The sequence below is a fragment of the Larus michahellis genome, chromosome 5, assembly GCF_964199755.1.
Source record: "Larus michahellis chromosome 5, bLarMic1.1, whole genome shotgun sequence".
NCBI lineage: Eukaryota > Metazoa > Chordata > Aves > Charadriiformes > Laridae > Larus > Larus michahellis.
Window position 1 is genome coordinate 26,228,092 of NC_133900.1, and position 23,398 is coordinate 26,251,489.

General features: G+C 45.6%; 1 protein-coding gene across 20 annotated transcripts in view; it reads left to right on the top strand.

The window, feature by feature from the left end:
• ADGRL3 (adhesion G protein-coupled receptor L3) overlaps positions 1-23,398 on the top strand; it is a 529,084-nt gene that overhangs the window by 499,595 nt on the left and 6,091 nt on the right. For 6 of the 20 annotated variants that reach the window (XM_074589236.1, XM_074589238.1, XM_074589234.1 and 3 more), the window contains 2 exons: positions 9,780-9,908; positions 15,482-17,957. The exons of 2 other annotated variants lie outside the window; for them this stretch is intronic. In XM_074589236.1, the coding sequence (XP_074445337.1) occupies positions 9,780-9,908; positions 15,482-16,287 (935 nt within the window). In that variant the 3' untranslated portion in view covers positions 16,288-17,957. Of the gene's footprint in view, positions 1-7,813; positions 7,888-9,779; positions 9,909-10,297; positions 11,385-11,616; positions 12,304-13,372; positions 13,425-15,481; positions 17,958-23,398 lie in introns of those variants that run through there. 12 more of the 20 variants (XM_074589240.1, XM_074589241.1, XM_074589242.1 and 9 more) reach the window with 7 other exon arrangements.

Consider the following 23,398-nt stretch of genomic DNA (forward strand, 5'->3'; position numbering starts at 1 on the left):
GATGGTTTTATGGTGTGGGGATCTTTGCATTTCAAATTAGCGGGTTGTGGCTGTATGAACATGCAAGTTGGCAGACAGAGTTAGTGATGACCACTGCAATTTTTAAACACATTTTCAAGTTTGCCAGATCACTCTCTTTTTCTTTTATTCTTGTTGTGGTAGTGGGGTAGGCAGGTTCAGCGCAGCAGAATCCCAGGGTGTCCAAGGTGCCTGCAGTTGCTTTCCTTGTTCATGAATGCATTTGTAGATGTGTAGAGGGAACTCGCTGAAATATTCCTGGGTGTAAAAATACTTTGCTTTGTTTTTTTTTCTCTGAGCACTAACCAGTTCAAAAATAATTGGACTACAGAAAAGTATCTGCCTCCTGCAGACACTTTGCTCTTGTGAGTACCATCACTGCGTGACTGGGGATGTGGTGTGGAGCAAGAGGTGCGTCTCAATCTGAGCTCCCCCTGGAGATGCTTTAAATTCTTTGTGCTCTGTTTTCAGTGATGCTTACGGTTTTCTGGAAGTAAATGCAGAGGACTTCTCAAAGTTGAGCCCAGGATGGCCCTGATAAGGGGTAGCAGCCTCTGTGACCATTCAGACACTGATGATGGTCATAGAATCACAGAATCATAGAATTGTTAAGGTTGGAAGGGACGTTAAAGATCATCTAGTTCCAACCCCCCTGCCGTGGGCAGGGACATCTCCCACTTGATCAGGTTGCTCAGAGCCCCGTCCAGCCTGGCCTTAAAAACTTCCAGGGATGGGGCTTCCACCACCTCTCTGGGCAACCTGTTCCAGTGTCTCACCACCCTCATGGTGAAGAATTTCTTCCTAACGTCCAGTCTGAATCATCCCATCTCTAGTTTTAATCCATTCCCTCTAGTCCTACCATTACCCACCATCCTAAGAAGTCCCTTACCAGCTTTCTTGTAGGCCCCCTTAAGATGCTGGTAGGCCACTATAAGGTCTCCTCGGAGCCTTCTTTTCTCCAGACTGAATAACCCCAACTCTCTCAGTCTGTCCTCATAGTCATTTTGTCATTATCATTGCTTTAAATCTAAGACATGGCACTTTCTCCCAGAAGCTATCCTTTTTGCAGAGTGCTGAGAAGTGTCGATGCTTGCTCACCATTACTGAGTCAGCAGGGGCAAGGTGCTGTATGAACCTGAGGGAGGCAGCGATCCTTGCCTTCGAGCATCTCCCTTCCCACTGGCTAGCAAAGCCCTCAGTCCTGGGAAATTTAGACTTTGTTTCAAGGGATTCATCAGTTCTGGAGCCTGGAGGCCTCTGGCTTAGCCACAAACAGCAATTCCACTCTCCCCCAGCCTCTGGAGTACAATTAGAAGTTCAGTTTCTATTCCTTTTCAGTCCAGGCTGCCACTTGAGAAAGGGGGTAATGGTTTTCAGAGGTGCGTAAGTGTCCCCTGGCTGTTTGGTGGAAATCAAGGGGCCAGAAGCAGGGTGAGAGTCCCTGGTGGCACCTCTCTCATAATCTAGAGCAATCCTGCAGGCTGTTTTCTGGCATCTCATCCAGCCACAGTTTCTTGAGCGCTGCAGCTTCTGCTCTTCGCCAGGGAGATCAGTGTTCAAGGTGCTTGCTGTCCCTGTGCCATGGATGCTTGTAGCAGTGCCCGCAACACCAAGGAGAGCCTGCAAAAGAAATAGCACGGTCGATTTATATCAGGACTTTGAAACTACCATTTTACCCAGTGTAGGAGGCTGTTCTTTTACCTCCCTATCTTACCACCGCTGGCATTTTCCTGATGAAGCTCTTTGGTTTCATCCCCCATTCATTCCCTTCTGCTTCTTCTGTTCCCTGTTGGGACTGCTACAGACCACACACATCCTCCCCCGGCCCCATGGATACCCCTGCCTGGGGCCCATCACCCAGATGAAGGGCATATTTGGAGGGAGCAGTCCACATGCAGTTGCACCGCATCAGCCAGGAGGGATTGCTGTTTGCAAGCCGTAAATCTCTGCAGCCCTGTTAAGCGACTGTTGGTTTGGCTAAAGGTCAGCATCTGGCCTCAAAATGACCCATCCTGATAATCACATATGAAGTAGAGAGAAATTCCAGGTAGATAACAACAGAGGAGTATTTTCTGTTTGTAAGGGAAACTCAGCATCCTTTTGGGCTAGCAAATTGTCTCTGATGATTTTTTCTTTTTTCCTCTTTTTATTTTCAATCAGTTGTACGTTTTGTGCCAGGAAAACTATGATTTTCTGCATCAAGGATCAAAACTTAGGGAATTTAACTCCTATTTCTGCCTACGTGCAAAATGAATCCCATTGTCGATTGTCTTCTGGTTTATTTTGCCTCTCTGCTGCCTGGGCCTGAGTTAGCTGAGATTTGTTGCAGGGATTTCAGTGAGTGACGTGACATTCTTCCTTTGGGAGACACGATGAACTGGCTTTGATTTCAGGATTGACAGCCATATAATTGGAAGTTCAGTCATTAGGTGGATCAGATTTAAAGAGGAAAAGCAAGGGCAAGGCAATTTCTGAAATCAGAGCAGGCTTTGGGGAGTATTAGATTCAGCAGAGTATTGCTGCAGAGCAATATTAATATGATGACTGTGAAGGAGGAAGGAAGAAAGCATGGCTGCTTGTATAGATTCCTATAAGTATGGTCCAATTTCTACCGTAGGCAGGGCTCTTCACGTGTCTCGAGCAGGAGCTCAGGTGTAGTGAGAAATAAGCATAAGTAGGAACAATTAGGGAAAATGCATGTTTCTATAGTCAAGGTACAATGAGGTATAAACCTTTGGAAGGGGTAGTGGTGGTAAAAAAAAAAAAAAAAGTCCCAAAGTCCCATCCTGGGACACCGTTTCTGCTCCAGGCAGTTCAGAAGGAATCAGCAAGTGGGCAAATATTTATAAATTGGTGTAGACTAGCTGTTTCGAACATGGCCTGCAGATTATAATCCAGCAGAGGTTTGCCATCTAAAATCATTGCAGAAGAAAGGCAGGAAAAAAGGGGCAAAGAAATACTTTCCCTCCCCTGTCTCTGCATAAAAGCACGGGATGTTTCATTTGGCAGAAGATGGCCCAGAGCTTAACAACCTCATTTGCTGCAACTCCATTTCGCTGCAGTCAGTATTAATAGCTTCTCAATGAATAGATTAGATGCTGCAAGTGACAACAAACCTATTTGAGAGAAATTTAATAGGGAGGTTTATTGAAGTTTATTAACTGAATCCTGTTGGCTATTATATGAACACAGCTCGATAAATCTAAACGTCAGAGCATTTGTTGGAGGGAACCTGGAAAAATGCTGAAAATACCTGTTGTCCTCCAGCAAATATGCATGATTTCACTTTTCATAATTGCATTAATCGTTGGAATAAATTGCAAGCGAACACGTGGAAAACCAGGATTCTTGAAATACTTGAAAATTCCACCTGTAACACAGAAGAGGACACTACTGAATGCTGGTAAGGAAAGTCACAAAGATGACTAGAACTTTGACTCCTGCAAACCTACTTTGAATGTATTTTTTTTCCAGCGTAAAGTGGAATAAGGAAGTTAATGCTCAGTGATGTACAGAACCAGCCAGACTTTACAAACTGAAATCAGTGCAGAGAGGCTATTTCAGTAACATTCGCGTTAAGGAGATGAGTTATTTACTACAGTTAGGGTAAGGCAGCGTATGTTGTGGGGCTTTTTTTAACGGAAACTTAGAAGAGGACTCATCTCTAACCATATCATTGGTGTCTGGGCTAAACTGTGCTCCCTGGTAGCTCAGGCATCACATTACCTTCAGGGAATGGTCCATGTGCTGTCTGGCTGTTGCTTGTCTCTGCAGGGTGGTCTGAAGCGAAGTATATGAAGTGCGAGAAGTTGAGGGGCTTGATTCATGGTGGCTGTGAACAGCAAGACAAGTTGGGTGCTTCAGGAGGCAGAGCGGGTAGGAGTACAGCACCGTGCCCAAGCCCCGCAGAAAGGGAGCTGCATAGTTGGCAAAATGAGGAGAAAACAGAAAGATTAAGGTTGACTGAAAACACAGCAGTACATGCTTTCATCATTGTTTATTTCTTATGAAAACAAACCAAAAAGAGCCCAATAAAAATGATATTTTGGGACTGCTGGGTCAGAGGCAATGAAACATTTTGTTGCGACTTAGATGTGCTTTTTCTAAGCTATTTATTTTTGTTCCTACTGTAATGAAAAAATGACATCATATGAAAAAGTCAAAGTCAGCTTTCATGCAAACCACTCCTTTGGAACAAAAAGTGAAAACATTTCATTTGGAAAATACTGATTTTTGTATAGACATTTTTGAAGCATTCAGCTGATTCACTAGTTCGACTGATGAAATTTGTTAACTGGTTTAGTCTCCTTTCTCAGCAAAACTGCAATTCTGGCATGTCTGCTGGGCGGTGGGGGAAATCTTCCCACCCTCAGTGAGTTTCCGCTCTGCTAAAATGCACATAGCAAGGATAGAGCTGATTTTGGCACGTGATTGAAAAGACCTGAAGCCAAAGAAGATACCCAGGGGCGTTGTTACCTATGTGGACAGATGATCCCAGCTCAAGCAGTGCTGCTAAAGCCTTTTCAGCCTGGTAGAGCCATGCTTAATGACATTATTTTTCAGAAAGTCTGGAGGAGCAGTTGGATCCATTTCCCTTCCTGTTGGATAGACCATGCAGATGATGGAAGTTAACCTAAATGCCTTTGTGTGGCTTTGTCAGCCAACTGTCCACAAGAAATTCTTTTAATTTTGTTCCTGAATGATGCAGTCTAGAGCATGGCAACACGTGCTTGTCATCGTAATTTTCACCCTTTGCTTTCAGGAAGTGGATAAATCATACTCGTGTTTAACAAGGTGCAGTTTTCCCTCACAGTTGTAACACCAAACTCTTCCGAAAAATCATTTCTACGTTCAGTGTTGCCCTGCATCAATGACATCAATTTCTATCTTAGAAAGGGAAGATAAAGGTACCCTTTGGTTGCATACTGTCATTACGATAATACCTACTTTCATAGGCACACAAAACAGCTAACTGTAGCCATCTGAGTCCTCTGTGTGTGGTTACAGTGATGGTAAAAATTGGGAGATTTTCGTTTTCTTTGTCCTGGTTTGTTTCCCTGACAGATTTTCTCAGTTTGCAAGTCAAAAGCGCAACCCTCCAGATCTTGCCCTGCACTCTGAGCACCCCTTGCCTTCTCATAGCCTTTTAAACCTGGTAAGGCAGGCTGGATCTTCAGTACTTGGTTCACAAGGATCCCCAATGCTGTGGGAGGGACAGGAGCATCTGCGTGTTACCTGGCTAGTACTTGTCTTCCGTAAAGAGCATCGCTCCTTTCTCCTTGTGATTACAGTCTGTAAATCCTTCACTTGAGGAAATCCAGCATCAGGAAACCTTGAACTGAGAACAGAAACCTGAATTGGAACGTCATTTTGGATATCGGAGCTGGCCTGGTAGCTGTGTTTTGTGATGAACTTTAATCTTTGGTTGAATATCAGTGGAAATAGGGGGACTTGGGACTGTAGTTATGTCCGTGTGGTTGTAGAGAATATTTTTGTAGGGGCGTGAGTTCTGCTGTTAAATATGTTTACTGGTTGTGATGATCTCATTGCACTGAACAAGGATGTGCTCAGGTGAACCTGTGGGTTTGAAGCCTCATCTTTTTTCTAACCCAAAATTCATGCTCTCACATGTACACAGCACAATAGGGGTTTGGAAACAATGCATTTGCTTTCAGTAGGGTGTCTTTGACTAGCAGAACCAAGAGTGTTTCGACACAGCTGAGTGGAAGGCAGTCACCCTAACTAAAGCAGATAAAGAGTGGTGGCGGTGTGCTGGGCTCAGGTGCTTTGGGAGACAGCAAAGGAGGGATTTGTATAGGGCAAGTTATTGCTGAAATGTAGGGAAGCAAGGATGACAGAGGGCTGTGGGAGTTGCTGGGAGAAATCGGTGTCACGCCACAGATGCTGAGAGCCGAGGATCCAGCCGTAAGTGAATAAATAAAAATCAACAATGAACAACTGCTTGCTGAGGATATTAGGCACATCGCCAACACCGACCAGACAGCTGCCGAGGGCCACATCCCAAGAGTGCTCTGCTGGGGAGGAGATTCAGGACAGTCGACAGGAACCCGCAGCCCTGCTCTTTCTGCTTTTTGGGACCCCAGACACACATTGACCTTTGCAGTCGCAACCCTGGCACCCGGCCTTTGCTGTGTACCCATACACGGGGCAGTAGAATAATCCTCTTTGCTTTCTCTCGTGGTATTTTGGGAGAGCGTGCCGCTTTGATCCCGTGCTTGCTTTATTGGGATTTTGTTGGCCATTTATTACCAAGGTCATTTTCATGCAAACGGGGTCATAGTTTGGTAGCCTACCTGCTCCTTCTGCTTGTGCCTCGTCTGCAGACCTAATCCGCTCTTTCTAATAGCCCCGGTGGTTGCTATAGCGATGATAAAGTGTTATGAAAAAGGCAGGATTATACTTAAAAGTATGGCTGGTGTTACTTCTTTCTTTCTCCCTCACGGGAAGGAGAAACCCAATAATGGGGATTTGTTTGTTGTGTTATTGTTTTATCTAAAGCTTTGACTGTAGGCTCCCCGGAGCCTGAATGCAGTCCTTCTCTCTCAGCATCCTTTGAGGCTGGGAATGTTGCAGCCCTAAAGCAGTTAGGGAGTAACAAAAGCCCAAATTAATGAATAAAAGGTACATATCATTTTGCTTTTAAGATGCCAAATGTTACATTTACCGTGACCTTCAGAGAGTGACGTTTGCCGTGGCCAGCCCACTGTGATGGGAATGTGCTGTAGAGTGTTTAGGGCCCAGTTGGGTTTCTGAAAGTATTGAAAGGCAGCTGAATGTATTAGCAGTAGGTTTGTTTTGGATTTGCATCAGGAGAATTACTCAGCACTGCCATCAAAAGTGGCATTTTGATCAGCAAATTAAAAAATCTTAATGCCCTCAGCAATCAAGGGAGAAGAAGGCAGAAGATGCAGTATTTTTCCTTAGTAGCTGCATCCAGGAATGAGTGACTATTTTGTTGTACTAAGCCCCCTCTTCTATACACCCGAGAGAGCAAAAATGACTTATTCTGTATTTTCAACTTTATGCCAAGTTTATAGTCAGAATCATGTATCTGCATTTAAAGTTGCCAGAAACTACATAGTTTGTAACGGCCCGAAAAAGCCAGGTTTGTGTGAATTTAGCTTGTCTCAGAGCCCACCACTCTGGCGAACGTAGGCAAGTGAAACGTTAAGTGCTGACACAGATTGGTCCCTTCTCTCTTGTCACATTGTGAGAGCATCCCCCATGCGAAACAGCTCGACCTCCCCAGCCGTGGCGGGATCAGCTTGTTCCCGCCTGCTAGGGATTGCTAGACAAGATCAGACTGGGGATATTCTGAGTGAGATGCTTTTTCTGGCAGTTGCCATTTAAAGACACCTCAAGGTAAAGCGTTCAAAACCATGTGGCGGGTATATTTTTCTCTGTATCAGATCTCATAGGGACTGAGTTGGAGATTGGGTTAAATCTCAAATGGGAGGATTATATCACTTCTGAATTTAGGGCTGGCATTAACTCTGGGCATTCCCATTACCTGTATAAAAGCAAGTCCCTTTTTGAATCTTTTATGGCCCAGCTTGATTAAAAGTGGGATGAAAGCAGAAAAAATTTTAATGGACTTAGTACTCACGCTGGTATCAAACTAGTGCAAAAAGAGAAGTGGTTCCTACAGTCCCTCATGCAAGATGTACGTGAGATTGATGGAAAATACATTACCAGAAAGAAAGAATTGACTCATTGACCTATTAGTTACATTCAAGGTTGCTTAGTTAAGCGTTCATATAATGTTTTCTTACAGGAGACAGCTTTGTTTCCTTATTTCCAAACACAGCAGCTCATCTTGCTTTCCATCAGCATAGCCAAAAATATCAGGTGAGAGAAAACAAGTCTTTTTTTTACAGCTGCATGTGTCGAGGAGCCTCCCTGGCATGCAGCCCCCATACAGCACTGCCTTCTACTTTGTCCTGTGCTCAAAAGACCAATTAAATGATCTGCTAACGCCATACACCTGGGGCTGGGAAGGGCTGGGGGAGGATGAGGGAGAGGCAGGAGAGTGGTCTGCTCTCTCCTGTACCTGCGCAGACACAGAGAATCGCCGTCCCGTGAAATGGAGCCAGCCCAGCATACAAGCACCAGAGGAGGCAGCTCTGGAGGCCTCCACCTAGTCTTAGGTTTGGCCAGTTTTTGTTTTTTTAAAAAATAATCAGTAGGCGTGATCTTTCGAAGAGCTCGCTGCTAAGGGGATTTGTACCAGCCAGAGGCCCTTGGGGCTTATATATCCTCAGCAACTCCATCCAAAAAAAAAAAAACAAAGAAGGGGATAGAAAATTCAGGTAATGAGTTGCAGAGAAGAGATTGTACCTAGCACCCCACATGCCTCACAAAGACTGCCTCTGCCATGCCGTGGGGCCACTTCCACCCCTAAAAGAGGCAGATGGGGTGTCTGTGCCCCAGCCGTCGATGGAGGCGTCCCTGCCAGAGTTACTGGGCTTGGGGATTGGCTTTTCAGTTGCTTGTCTGGGTTGGGGCTATCAGATGTTGGTGACAGCTGACCAAGTGACCAGTCAGGTGACTTGAGCCCTCTCCTGGCTAGCTCTAGTTACCCCACCAAAGACTTGCTTTCCTGGCAGAAAGGTTTTGTCTTAACAGTTTTGCCCTGGAGGTAAAAACCATGGTGTGTCCTTGAGTATTTCTGGTCTCGATCTCTACTGATGAAGTGGGAATAGCCCTGCGGGCAAGTTTTTGAGTCAATCGTCTCTTTGAATCCCAGAGAAGATTCGAAGCAAGGGCTTAATGGGTTTTTTGGTCCTGTAGGCCAACTGAAAGGTGGGGGAAGGCTTTGCTTCATGGGTTGATGCTTGCAATAGGAATCAAGGTAGGTCTTGGCAGCCACCTGCCAAGCCTGATGATCCTGAAAAGCACAAGTCCAGAGGCTGCAACTCCAAGGTATAAACCAATGCAGGAGGACAACTGCTGTCTGAGTGCTTGGAAACGACAGCAAAGAGGTCTGGGAGTAGGGAAACAAGGTGTTTGTGGGGCAAACAGAGAGCCTTGAAATGTACATCTCTGTGGCCGCGCTTGCTCCTGATAGAAATGCCTGATGGAGCCATGGTGCTCTTGCCTTCAAGGGTGGATTCGGGTGGTTGTGGATGTGCTTGACAGTGGTACCAGAGCAGTAGCTGAAGTGAAACTCGCCTTCTTAGACATGAGAAACAGCTGCTCTCTGATAAGTGCCAAGAGCCTTTGGAGAGGCTGCATTCTCTATCCTTTCTTTTTAATTCTGCTTCTTCAATTTTAGATGTGTTGCGGAGGACTAGGAAAAGAGATCCTAGCCCATAGTGGGAGTTGAATGTGCTGTTTTCTGTTAGTCATTATAATATTTTTTTTTTATTCATTTGGCACTTCCCGGAGAGTTTTTCCCCCCCAACATTGTGTAGGCTGCCATCTATCTTTCTTTTTAGCAAGCATGTGGGCATAGCCTTGCTTACACTCTGAGCGACTGGGGAACCACCATAAATGTAGCTTCTCCGCTTTCCGATACATTTTCTTTTGCATTGGTTTGGATTTGTGCATCGTCAGTAACATCTGTTCTGCTTTAGTGGCATACAGTTTTCCGAGTCTAATTAGCTGGCTGCTTGTAATCAGGACTATTTCAACTGTTGTCATTCTGAATGTTCTTTTTCCCTTTTTTTTAATACCACATTTGCCTGATTGACCTTTTTTTGTTGTTTTTTTTTCTCTGTCTTTCTATCGGGCTGCTCCAGGAGCCATGGCTAATCATCTTATAACCAATGCTCTGCTTCGTCCTCATGGCACTAACAACCCTTATAATACATTGCTCGGGGAATCGGCGGTCTATAACAACCCTTCTGTCAGCATGTACAACGCACAAGGTGTGCTGGAGTTTCTCTCTAATTTTTCTAGTGAGAATTCCATTTTCTGTGGCTTATTTTGGCCCATTTATTTCTTTTTTTTTTTCTTCCTTTTTCTTTTTTTTTCCTCCCCACGCACACACACTTTGTTTTTTTTGGAACTGGGCACAAAAAAAAAAAAAAAGATCCCCTCTCCTTCCTTTCATTTCAATGCATCTTTCCATTTCCCGGAGGCTTTTTTCCATGAGCGATCAAATTCACTTTGAGAGACCCTCGTCAGTTCTACTCAAAGCATTCATAGTGGTTTTGATTTTGATTTTTTTTTTTTTCCCAATCTCCTCTCTTTTGTATTGTTTTTGGTCTTGTGTGTGTATTTTGTTGGATGTATGCGTTCCTCTCTTTGTTGTCAGCGCATTTCCTTGTTAAACCATTCATTTCAGAAACAGGAACACCTTTGAAGGTAAGTGAAGCTAAAATGGCCTTTGCCACCAAAGCTGCTCTCGTTTGAAATGGCACAGAGAAATGTGGTCAGCAGCGCACCAGCTTGCGCAGGAAAAAAAAATGCAAAATAAAGGAAAACTGCCCTTGATCTCTAAGTAAAATGACAGCTGAAGAGAGGAGCGTAGGTCGGCTCCCAAGAGCAGAGCTTAGGTATTGTAAGAAATGTTTTGCCGTTTGCATGAATACATTTTGTATGTGCTATTAGAAAGCAAAAAAAAAAAAAAAAAAAAGTAGAAAAAGGTGTAGGTGAACTAGAAGCTCTTGCATATCCTCCTTTCAGCAATGGAAAATGACCAGGTAGAGTCAGTTGTACCTAACAGGGGTTTCCGCTGTAGAAATCAGTCTCTTGTCACCTCCGTGTTTGTCTCTGCTCTGGCTGTGGGAAGGGACCATGTTTGTAAGCTGATGTCCTGATGGTCACTAGTGAGGGAGAGCAGATGCGTTTAAGCAGGACCTGAGGAGGAGCTGGGGAGCGTGGAGCTCTGACAGCTCCTGTCTGTTGGGGGCTCCGTCCTGCTCTGCCACTTCTGTGGGGGGTTTTTTTCATATTTTTTTTTTCTTCTGGTTCGCTTGCAAGGTAGCTGAAGCATTACAGAGTAACGCTGCGTTCAAGCACAATTATGTCAGCACTCTGTCAGCTCTCCACTCCCAATGAAGACATCCCTTTCCAGTAAAGGAAGGGAAAATAATGATGGTTGTAACGCAAGCAGGAAAACCGCCTATGTGCTATATGGCAGCACACAGTTTATGATAGGTAGTGAACTCTATCACTAGGGTATTTTCATTCAAAGCACATGGAAAGCACGTGTTTGAACTTTTTTGCTGTTCATTAATTTCCTAAACTATGCTAACTTTATGCAGTAAATTTGCTTCCACGAATGCTTTTTAAAAAACCTGTTAAACATGAAACGCTCTGAATTATAAGAACTTCAGTGTACCACAAATTTCAAAATGAGCTTTGATGTTCTGTATAGTTTTTTGCACGATAACATTGAGGTTTGGGGGCCTTTTAAATCAAGTGGCAGCAGGTAATGCTGGGTCAGCATTTGGCTTAAGAGAAGTCCTGATGTTCAGGTCTGGGTTCCTCAAACTGAACCCAAGTGATTTGGGCAGAAATGTGACAAAAAGGTTTTATGTGCATTTTAGTAATCTTGTGTTCTTATAGTTTTTAAGACTGACCTCACAGTATTTTATTTGGTTACCTGAGTATTTTATTCCACAAAAATAGTGTAATTGATTTGCAAGTGCTATTCAGTGCAACGCAGCCAGATGGATAATAGAGAAACCTACCCGGTATTCATCCATGGCAGACGAAGAGACTGGGACAAGTAAAGATCCCATTTAAGCCCCTGGAGCTTTGCCATGGACTTCAGAGGGAGCAGAACCCGACACGTTCTTTTCAGGAGGCTGCAAGTTAATTAATGACCACAGACCTGGTATAGCTATTGCTTTTCAAACCGGTTGCTCTCCCTGGACAGTTACAAACTGTGAATATTAGGAGATCCCGCAGCAGAAGTGAAGGCTGGCAAAACCAGCCAGGCCTAATGGCCTCGGTGGTTCTTTGGGATTTAAGGATGCTGCACCAGCAGGCACGCTGAAGTGATGATAGTGCATTGTAAAAGTAGACGCCGTCACCATCTCTGGGAGTGCCTTGGCTGGGATCGGCGTGTGGTGAGAGCATTGCTACTTAATGTCATCCAACTAACTCATTCCGCATCACTAAGGCTATGATTTTTTTTGCACTTTCATCTACCACTTCTGGTGCCGGCCATTGACAGGGACAGAACACTCTAAGAAGCCTGGGGCCTGAATCCGGTCCACCCCTTCCTTTCCCCTTCCCCAGTTACGTGTTTTAAAATACCCTCTCTGCTCAAGCCCAAGCTGCCCCATCTGCAGTAGAGAGTCACCAGGGGCCGGGAACCCTAAAAAAATCCCTTGGAAAGAGGCGGGGAATCAGACCCTAAAAGGCCAAAGTCCCGTTTCCTGGTGGCGAAAGCGATTTCTTGATGGGACGCAGAGCATAGAGGAAGGAGGAGATGGTAGGTGAGGGGGTCTGGCACCCCGTAGCACATGCCAAGTACTCGCCGCCATTGGCAGCTGACGGACATACACTGGCTCGGTCTCTTGGACGCAGGATTTTCTTGAAACGGCCTAACTGCTTTCCTAAGAGCTAATTTTAAGAGAAGGCGGCAGTTCCATTAACGAGCTCTGGTTAAACCCCAGCGTGCCACAGACCGTTGCAAAGTGGGAAGCTGAGAGTTATCACTGGCTCTTCATCTTCATCTCTGGCTCTTCTTGTTTTAACCCTTTCTTCTCAATAGCTTCATTTAGCGATGCCATTATTCGAACTACCTTTCCTCTTAAATTTTTTTTTGCGAAGTCCATGTAGTTTGCCACGTGTTCGGTTAAAAAAAGAGCAGACTTACTTACCAAAGTTTGTAAACTGCCAGCAGCCCTGTGATGAGCAAAGTCATACTCTTACAAAGCACTGTTGCAAAGGATGGACGGCAAAACATTTTTAGCAAGGAAACGGATTTTGGTTTCAACTGCCAGGGGTTATTATAACTAACAGTAAGTAAAGCCATTCATTTTAAGACTTTGGAAGTGACGTTGACAGTGCCTGCCTTTCCAAGCATGACCGTTACCAGCTTTAGACTTAAACTTCCAGGCATTATTTCTTGATTTGTGTTGCACGCTGAACTTTTTCTAATGGCATTGGAAAACATTTTAAATGTGATATTTTTTTAAAATAAAAATGTAGTCTATTGAATATTGCGCGTAAAATAATTTTTATGTCTAAAATGTCAATATTTTTAACCTGAAATAAACCATGTAACAAATTCGTGTATTCTGGGCAGTGGAAATTATTTCCGTTAACTCTCTTTTCTGCATATCATCAACTTGCTTTTTACTCATGTTTCTCCTACTGTCGCTGTAAGCTTACTTGTTGTTTTTTCTTTCCTTTTCTTCATGCTGTCGTTTAGAGCCCTACAGAGAGACAAGTATGGGAGTAAAGCTAAACATTGCATATCAAATGTAATTTTTTTTAGTTCACTTTTATTGCATCACATATAGATGACGTAGTTAATACAGGAAATTCATCTCACAGTTTTGAAATCAAAAGAATATGAATATACATATGTATATATATACGTGTATGCGTGTGTATGTGTGTGTATATATATATGTATGTGTACATATATATATATAGATGAGAGTAGGTGATGCTTTCTTTGTTTATTTCTCATTTTTGTGGTATTGTTTACCCAGGGTAGTTTCTCATACAGCTGTGCGTATGATTTTTTTTTTGAATGTCACATTTTTATTTGCGAGGTCATGGCATTTTTATACGGCGTGTTTCATTGCAGACCCCACTCTGTTCTCACCTGCGATGCCTCCATTTTGTTTCCCTACTAAACCCCAACTCTATGCATTGGCTGCAGAAGTGCAGCACTCGGCCCCTCAATGCATACGTTACTTAATGTGACCATCAGGCAGATGCTGTTATACCCCTCATCCATTACATATGGTCCTCCCCCCAAACTGCTCACTTTTCATTTCGCCCCAAGCATTTTGACTGGGTTGGAGAGCTTCCACCATGAAAATCAATGGGTTTGCTCTATGTCTGTGATGGCTAGTTGATTTTTTTGGCACAGCTCCCTCATTTGTTGGGAAACCCGGGGTATGGCAGCCCCCTCTAAGCTTCAGAAACCTAAAAAGTGACCAACACATTTGGGGCATTTCACTCAAAAGGAAGAAGAGAGCCTGCAGTAGTGCTTTCCAGCCCTTGACACGCAGCAACTACTCCATCGCAGACATGGACCGAATCTTGTATTTTCGGAAGGTACACATGCCATGTTCTAAGCATGGTATGAGCAACTGTTCATCTGAAATGGTCAGCTAAAGGCTCCTCTAATCCACCACAGCTTGCTGGGAGCTGCTTACCGTTTTTTGGTAATGCCTGAAGCCCTTAGCTGAAAGGTCGATACATTATTTCATGCATCCCCATGCCTGCACTCCTTCCAAGGACACCAGTAATCCCAAAAAAGAAAGTGTGGGGGCTGAACTTTGAAAAAAAAAAAAAAAAAACCAAAAACAAAACTGCTGGGCCTGTTTTTCTTCTCCCTCGCCCAGTCGTGCTGTGTTGCTCTCAAAGCGCTTCCCCGCCATCTCCCATAGTGTATTGTGAAAGAGCTGAGCTCCAGCCTTACGCTGACAGTGTTGAGACACCTGCGGAGATGCAACAGGCAGTTAGTTGGGGAGCACCCTGAGACCCCGTTACTCCTCGCAGGTTCCCCTGAGCCCACTGTACCGTGGCAGTGATGGTACCTGCTGTACCTTCCACTGAACCCTCTGCAAGTGAAATGGGAGCTATTTTTAAAGGCTTTGCAAGACCCCACAGCGGCTGCCTCCAACACGATTGTATTAGAAAATCCCCACCCGGCCAGTGGGGAGTAAATAATTTTGGCCGTGGCCTTGTGCCGGGAGAGGTAAGGCAATTAGCCTTGTTCCAGAAAAACGCCTGGGCCAGGAAGCACTTTGTGCGTCCGCCTTGCTAATCTCCGAATCCCATCATTCAGGCCTTATGCCTTTCCCCTGGCAGCCTGCCCAGCAAAAGGGGAGAGCGCACTTATTTTTTTTCCTCTAGGAAGGACACGCTCCCAAACAAAGCGAGGGTAATGATTAACCTGGGCTGCGAATACTTTTCCCTCAGCTGGGGGAAATTGCTCCCTTCCTCCAAAGCGCCTGGAGCCAGGGCAACTGGGACCAGCCCAGGATCACCTATTTCTCAGCTCCCCCTGGAATACATAGAGCAAAGTGCAAGAGCCGTAGCAGGTACCGGCCAGGAGAGGTTATTCCTTCCTGCTGGCAATTGCCGCATCAAGTCACATACTTGATGGTGCTTTCCATTTTTTCGGTGGGAAGACCTTAAGCCGGTTAGCTGGAGCTGCGCCCTCCTATTTTGGCCGCGACGCTCTCCTTGCTGCCGAGCCCCAGCAGCCACGGCAGCCTAGGAAGGGGGTTTGAGTGCGCACGTCCCGCGTGAGTGTCCTGTTTGTACAAGTCACCCTCTCTTGTGTAATGTTTTTCAGAGGGGCTTCTGAACAATGCCAGGGATACAAGTGTCACGGATACTCTACCACTGAATGGTAATCACGGCAACAGCTACAGCATCGCCAGCGGCGAGTACCTCAGCAACTGCGTGCAAATCCTTGACCGTGGGTATAACCACACCGAGAATGCCCTCGAGAAAAAAATCCTGAAGGAACTCACCTCCAACTACATCCCTTCCTACCTGAACAACCACGAGCGTTCCAGCGAGCAGAGCCGCAACCTGATGAACAAACTCGTCAACAGCGTGGGCGGCGGGAGCGAGGATGACGCCATCGTGCTGGACGATGCCACTTCCTTCACCCACGAGGAGAGCCTGGGCCTGGAGCTCATCCACGAGGAGTCGGACGCCCCGCTGCTGCCCCCCCGGGTGTACTCAGCGGACAACCACCAGCCTCACCTCTACAGCCGGCGGCGCATCCCGCAAGACAACAGTGAGAGCTTTTTCCCCTTGCTGACCAACGAGCACACGGACGACCTTCAATCGCCCAACAGGGATTCTCTCTACACCAGTATGCCCGCGCTGGCTGGCATGCCCATGACGGAAAGCGTCACCGCCAGCACCCAGACCGATCCCCCGCCGGCCAAAAGCGGCGGCGGCGACGCCGACGATGTTTACTACAAAAGCATGCCCAACCTTGGCTCCAGAAACCACGTCCATCAGCTACACACTTACTACCAGCTAGGTCGAGGCAGCAGCGACGGTTTTATAGTCCCACCAAACAAAGAGGGAACCCCCCCGGACGGCAATGCAAAAGGACCCGCTCATTTGGTCACTAGTCTATAGAAGATTCAGCAAAAATTAAGCAAAGAGACAACAAAAAGCCCCTCCATAACACTCAGTTTACTGGTCTGAGTTAATCCAAACAGTGGTAATATTGTGTGCACTCCTAAATCTTCATGCTGTTCAAAAGGAAACTCTCGGACTTTTTTTACTGGAATTTTTAGGCCAGCCCGGAGAGGACAGTAACTGCTGCCCACCCCACCCCACCCCCCTGCCCCTTTCTCCTCCTCTCCTTCTTCCCTCCAGACAGACTTCATTATGTTAATGAAAGAGATAGATAATGGCACACTTTGTGGCCTTCTCAAGTTATGCCGTGTTTGTTTAAACAATCCTTGATGCTGTGTTGCTCTTAATACTGAGGACCTGATTTAAGAGGGGGGGGAAAAAAAAAGCAAAGAAAAAAAAAAGGCCAAAAATGTGCATTTGAAACTAGTAGCGATGATGCATCTAGGTGGGAGCGCCGCACAAAAACAAGCTAGCAAAACTCTTTCTTACCAATCCAGATCACGTCATGGGTTTTGGTCACTCACAACTTGGTTTCACCGCAGCACCCTTTGCTGCGGGAGCAAACAAAACAAAAACAAATTTAATGAGATGGAAGGGAGTCCTAGAATTCTGTGCTAAAGGCATATTTTATGTTTTACTGTATTAACGGATGATAAAAACTAATGGCAGAAAAAGAGAAGCGAACAATTTCTATGTAATGTACAGATGCTAGCATTGCACATATAGTCTGCTTTCTGTTCCTCCAGAACTTGCGTCCCTGTTAATGTAGTGAAAAAAAAAAAAAAAAAGAACTTTTTTCTGTTGTGCTGGTCTTGTAAGTTTGTCTACCAGTAGGAGCAAGGGTTTTCATAACTCCTCCTTTTCTTTTTTTTCTTTAATTTTGTTTTGCCTCTTCCACTGCCTCTCCCCTCCATCCCCTCCCCGTCCTGGTAAAAAAAAAAAATCTCACTGGGCAAAAAAAGAGTGAACATCACTTTCTAAGAACCATTTTAGTAACGCCATCACCATTTCTTTTCAGCCAAGGCAGTCTTTTTATTTCCTCGCTGTGTAACTTTCTTCAGCCAGCGTATTGCCGCAGACCTTTTGGCAGACAAGAGCAGGGCAAACTTCCCCGTTGACAGTGCACAACCGATCGCGAAGATAATCCTGTGAAGAGTCTTTGGTGAGCAGCCCCTCACCCAGGCCATAGGGTGGCATCCAGGAGCTGAGAGGTGGTTTTTTTGTAGTCGTAGTGGGGGCTTCTACAGGAGACGGCCATTTCCCTGGAGGAGCAAAGGGCCTTCATGGCTCCGTCTGGTCCCCGGTTTAGGCACTTGTACTGCAGTGGTTAAGAAGAAAATTGATTGACGCATAGTGAGCTATAAAGTACTTTGCAGTGATTTAAAACTTTAAAACAAACAAACAAAAAAAAAATCTTCTGTTCATTATTTTTCCTAACAGGAAATTTATTTATTTGACAGGATTTTTAAGTAACATAGGCTTTCTGGAGGTAAATTAGCAGCACGGAGTATGAATTCTTTTTTTTCTTTTTCTTTTTTTTTTTTTTTATTTATGATCCATTTTGTACGGTCTCAACAGTTGAATGACCTCATTACTAATATTTGTTGTAAAAGTGAAGCTTGTTTGCCAACCAATAAACAACTGATCACGATTTAGAAGATACTGTATGTATGTACTGTACGATTAATCTCTCTTTTTTTTGCTGTTGTTGTTCCTCTCTCCATTACTGTCTTCAGTACGAGTCTCCACTCCTTTATGGCATGGGTGAGCAATGCCAAAGAAAGGAGGCCTAAGCTGAGCAATTTAAGCACAAAGGTTATGCAGCCACGGCTGACTAGAAATATCAGGCTAGCAGTACTTGTTTAGGGGCGAGAACAACGCTGGCCGACATTTGTTGCAGGTGATTCTAGGTCTGTTTTGTGCCTACTGTGTAAACTAGCCGACGACACGCGGATGATTTGAGTATAGTATTTCATGTGTCGTACCTTTTAATCATTGTAATGATTTCCTTTTTTTTTATTATTTTTAATTTTTATTTTAATTTTGGTTCTTCTGAGATTAAAAACTGCTGGTAGCATGTCAAAGAGTAAAAGAAGTCCCCGTTAGGCCTCCTCGGTCGTTGTTTGCTGTCTCTTTATTTTCTTGCTCCGGGCATATGCAAAGTGCCATCGCCGTCCTCGGCCATATCATCCTTCCCGTCCCGCCACTGCTGATGGCCCGATGGCATTTCACTGCTTTCCTCCAGCCTCCTCCTTCAAATCACATGGGAGCAATTCGTATTCATCGTCAGGATATAGAAAGCCACAAAATAGACTAGAAAGGTCAACAATGAAAATAACTGCCTCTGGACGTGCTCGGTACCAATTTTTTGGTACGTGATTTTTCACAAAGCCCTCCCATGCCTTGGGCTTTGGGGTCTGGCGCTGCTTCCATCTAAGCTGCCTCCATCCGACTCCCGTCAAGCTGGGTAAAAGCCAAAAGATTTAGAGCAGGCAGTGATGCCTGTGTTAGACAAGATATTCCCAGTGATGGAGGATAAATGTAGCAGCGGAGCAGCTCCGCTTCGTCTCGGGGTTGTCCCGGCGTGGGGTGATGCTTCTGGGTGCTGCTCAGCAGGGGCTTGTCAGGGAGAGAGAACCAGGGGTTGGTGGTAGTTGGTGGTATTCGTGGCCTACAAAGAGTCTGGTTTGAGTCGCCTGAGTCCTTCGTGCAGCCAAGGACTCAGGCCAAAACATCCCAGGGAGAAAACTTCATTTCCGACCAAGCACTGATCACAGCTGTGCCTCTTGCTGGGTCTAGGTTTCGGCAAGAGAGCATTTCCCATTGGGAGACTGGGAATCACCTGCCTTCATAGCAAAACAGCCACTGGCCAGCCGGGTCAAGCTCTTGCACTAAATACTCCCTCCCTGTTTCATTCTATTTTCCATGGCAGCAGCGATGGAGCTGGGGGGTGCATGGTAGACCTATGCCTCCAGGCAAAGCAAGCCTTTCTGACGCAGGTGGTCATACCAGTCCATGTACCAGCCCAACGGAGGCTGCTGAGGCTTGAAATACTTGAAGTACCTCTTCTTTTGGAGAAAGCAAAAACTCTTTTACTGCATTAAGATTAAAAAAAAAAAATAGTTTTCCAGGGATATGGTGGGATTAAATTCGTGCAGAGGGTGAGATACACCATGGCAAATATTGTCATGATAAAATGGGAGGCAGGTGATCAACACTGGCATTTACCAGGGTGCCTGAAACTAGGCAAGGACAAACCGGTGGTGGATTTACTATGGGATGATTGTGTCCTACTGAAAAATCTTTGACTTCCTTTACTCCGAATGTTCGCTCTTCCGCAGCCTTTCTGCGTATTTTGGATTTGTCAGCAGACAGGCTGGTTTTCCCCTTTTCTCCATCCCTTCTCACTGGAGCTTCTCTCTGCCAGCCTATCGTGCCTATTAGCACTTTGATTGCAAAAGCCTCTGTTTATTTTCAAGCTGGTTACTTCCATCCCCAGGCTGTTCTGGCACCACAGGATTCACTGTTGGTGCTTCATATAGCTTTGGAAATAGCTGAATCACAAAACAGAGGAGAAATAGATATTATTAATTATATTAAGCCAAAAATGGTTTACGACTGTAATGTAGTTTGAGGAGGAAGCAGGATAGGGATTTTTTTTGTCATTTTTTTTCCCCTTGAAAACAGGCTTTTGTTGCATCAGATTATGGGCATGGTGAAGGTTTCTGCTTGTCGATAAGTAGCTCGGTAGATACAGTTCTTATGCGACGGGCAATGTAGCGGTATCTTCTGTGCAGCCTGTGAAACTCAAGTCAATGTTAAGTCCTCGGTGCCTAAAATGCTCCTGGGGTAGGAGGGAGAACTACAGAACTTCTAAGGCATTTTTTAATGCTGAGCCAAGGCGGAGATGTGAGAAAACGAGCAGCTTGATGAAGAGGCAGTAGCGATTATGGTATTAAATCCATAACTATGCTTGGGGCACATAACTTTGCAAGCTGGGTTGAAGGGGATAATCAGCCCTGTAGTGGAGGCACCTTCTTTTTTCGAGCTTTGTTTAACAAAAAAAAAAGGTTCTTTTAAAAGCGAACAGATTTGCCTTATAGGGAGAAGATTAAAGCTTCATCGTTCAACTGCAATAAGCATCCTGCTTTCAGTGAAAACCAAACAGAATAGGGGCAAACAGGCAGTGCTCGGTCTGACGAAAATATCACCCTGATACATAGACCCCCCCTTTCTGAAACCTGGGGCCACCTTTGTGAGGCACGGCTTGCCAGGCGTGTTTGGAGTGGGGACTGTCAATGTCAATCTCTTGCTTGAGGCGTCCTTTTGGAAAGTCTTGCTTGCAGGCGAGAAGAAGGGGATGGAGAAGTGTGAGGCTCCATGCCTTGCATTTTCCTGGAAATCATCTTGGGATGCTCTGCCAGTTGTGAATCCCTTTTTTCCCTCACCTCTTCTAATTTGTGCGGGACTGGATTATTTTTCCTGTGCAATCCCATCGCAGGCTGCCCCATAACAAGCTGATGTACCAGTTTACCGTGCCATTGCTATGCTTTCTACTGCTTAAGGACGCTTTGGCTCCAATGGGCAACGCCTGCCCATTTTCTGCAAGAGCCATAAGAGATTGTAAAGATCTCCCCAAAATATGTGAAGGAGGGACACAAGAGGAAAGACTTGCCAAGAAAGACTACGTAGGCTGGAGGGTTGCTGGGGATGGGGTGTATTTGTCACAGCTTTGGAGGCCCTGTGTAGGCAATATTACTTACCACGGTGCGGCTCCTTTCTGCCTGTTGGTTGCATTTAATTCCCTGAAATCTGTGGTTGTTAACCAATGTTTTTCCTTCCTCCCTGCCCCCAGGCAATGAGCAGTGAGATGCTTCAGAGGGCTGGGGGAAATGGTGGTGGCGGTGGGAGGCGCTGAGCTCCAGAGGGTCCTTGCGTGTGTCTCTGTGTGTCCCTATTGCCTGCACCCCTCTTCCCTCTTCTCTGGTGAGCTGGCCTCTCTCTCACACCCCCCCATATGCTCTTGATCTTATAAAGAATACAATACCCTGCAGACTTGCCTAGACAACAGGGATAAAAAGATAGCTCTTCTTATTAAAAAGCTATCTCAGGAAAGCCTGAGAGCACCAGCTTGGTCATCTGTCACACCCTGATCTCCTCCTTACATTTAGAAAGAAAAGTCCTTTAGTTATAGCTGCCTGCTGCATTCAGCTAGACTCTATGCAAATTTTATTTAATGAATATTTTAGGGTTTAAATAGTCTGTGCTCATGAACATTATGTATGTGTCATGTCGTCGCAGGCGCTCTGGTAGCAGCGTGGAGAACATCCTGCGGCGTAAAGCTGAAACCAGACAAAATCGCTCGCAGGGGAGGCAGCGGTGGTCGCGTTAGCAGTGGTGTCCTCAGCAGGGACATGGGCAGCGTGGCCGGGGGAGAGCACCCAAAGGGGTACCCCTGGGGGGGGCAGTGGCACCCCCCACCCTGCACCGAGCATCGTTTTGTTCAGCACAGACAGCTGGCGTGGGGTCAGTTTTGCACTTCCAAGGGCTTTGGCAAGCCGTAGGGATGCATGGATCACACACCAGGTCATACGTCATCCCAGTTCAGGAGGTATGGTCTGTTTAATGCTGAAATATTGAGGCTAGCCAGGATAGCTTGGAAATCTTCCTTTTTCACATCAGAATAGCTTTTCACAGGTGCTTACTGTTTATTGTACTTGGTACGCCAGACAGATGGTGATAGTCTTCTCCAGCAAAATGCCAACAAGAAAAAAAAGATCACCGTAGCTATTTGCTGTCTTTTTATTTCTTTATCCTCCACCGTTTTTCTTTTCATATAGTTCTACTACTTAAATACGCTGTACATGTGTAAAAAGTGAAGCTAAAACCTCAATAAATAAAAAAAGTATTGGTATACAGAGCAGTTACTATGTGCTGGAAGCAAATGCTTGATATTTTGACAGCGTTGCTTAAAAGCCCAAACAGAAACTTAAAAGGCACAAGCATAGCTGCTGCGCAACCTCCTCAGCTGGTGTGCATGGGAACACTTGTACGGATGACCCGGTATCTCCGACTGCCACTTATAATCGACTGCATCTTATGTTACGACTTTGGAAAGGTTATTTCCCACAGCGGGATGCTCGATGGGTAAATTATGGCTATAATAAAACTGTTTTCAGCCTGTCTTCTCCCACTTCTCTCGGAGGCATCTCAGGCTGAGTTTAATTTGGGTCCCCTATGGCAGAGAAGCTCAATGCAGGCGGGAGCCCTGCAGGCTCTGTGTCCCATCGGCACCAAAGGCAGCTCGTGCCTTTCAACGGGCACGAGCCTGCGGTAACATCCGCTGATAAACGTTTTGGGGGGATGGATGTTGAAAACCAAGCGGTCAATGAGGGCAGAGGGTTCCTGAGTACGCCTCTCAGGAAGCAGCAGCCCCGCACCCCAGGCTTTTCCTAACACTTGGTTGCTCAAAAGCAGCAAGGGGGGGTGGGAAAATGGACTTTAGGCGGGGAGAAATAAAAGAAAAAGACCCTCATTTCTGGCAAGGCTTCATCCTTCGGCAAAATGTGCCAAAAGCAGTTTCTCAGGCACTTTCTGTAGGCAGCCGGAGAGAGGTGTGGGGTGGTCGGGGATTAGCCAGCATGCAACAGGACGCTGATTTGAGGCAGGCTGAAGCCTTGATGCAGCTTTCGGGTGCCTTCTCTGGCCAGCCCCTGCTTTCCTCACCTTAAAAAGACAGGAAAGAAGGTTTTATGGTTTGCCCCCAAGGACCTCAGCAGCCCTTTATTGGGAGGGTCCCTCCCTGATGAATAGATGAGCTGCTTTCGGTGCAAGTGCCTCGGCCCTGCTCTTTGGTCACCTCACCCTCCTCCTTGCTTGCGATGCTGCCATTCATACATACAGATAAAAGGTCTCATTGCCTAAGCCGCTGTTGATATCAGCCAGAAAGAGTGCTTCATGTTAAATAGGTGGGATTCCAAGCTAGCGGCAGCGGAAACGAAAGGAGAAAATGCATCCCGCTGCTTGGAAAAAAAAAAAAGAGATGAGCAACAAGGAAAGGATGAAAGTCCCTCCTCTTCAGAAAAAAAAAAAAAAAAAAACCAAACCC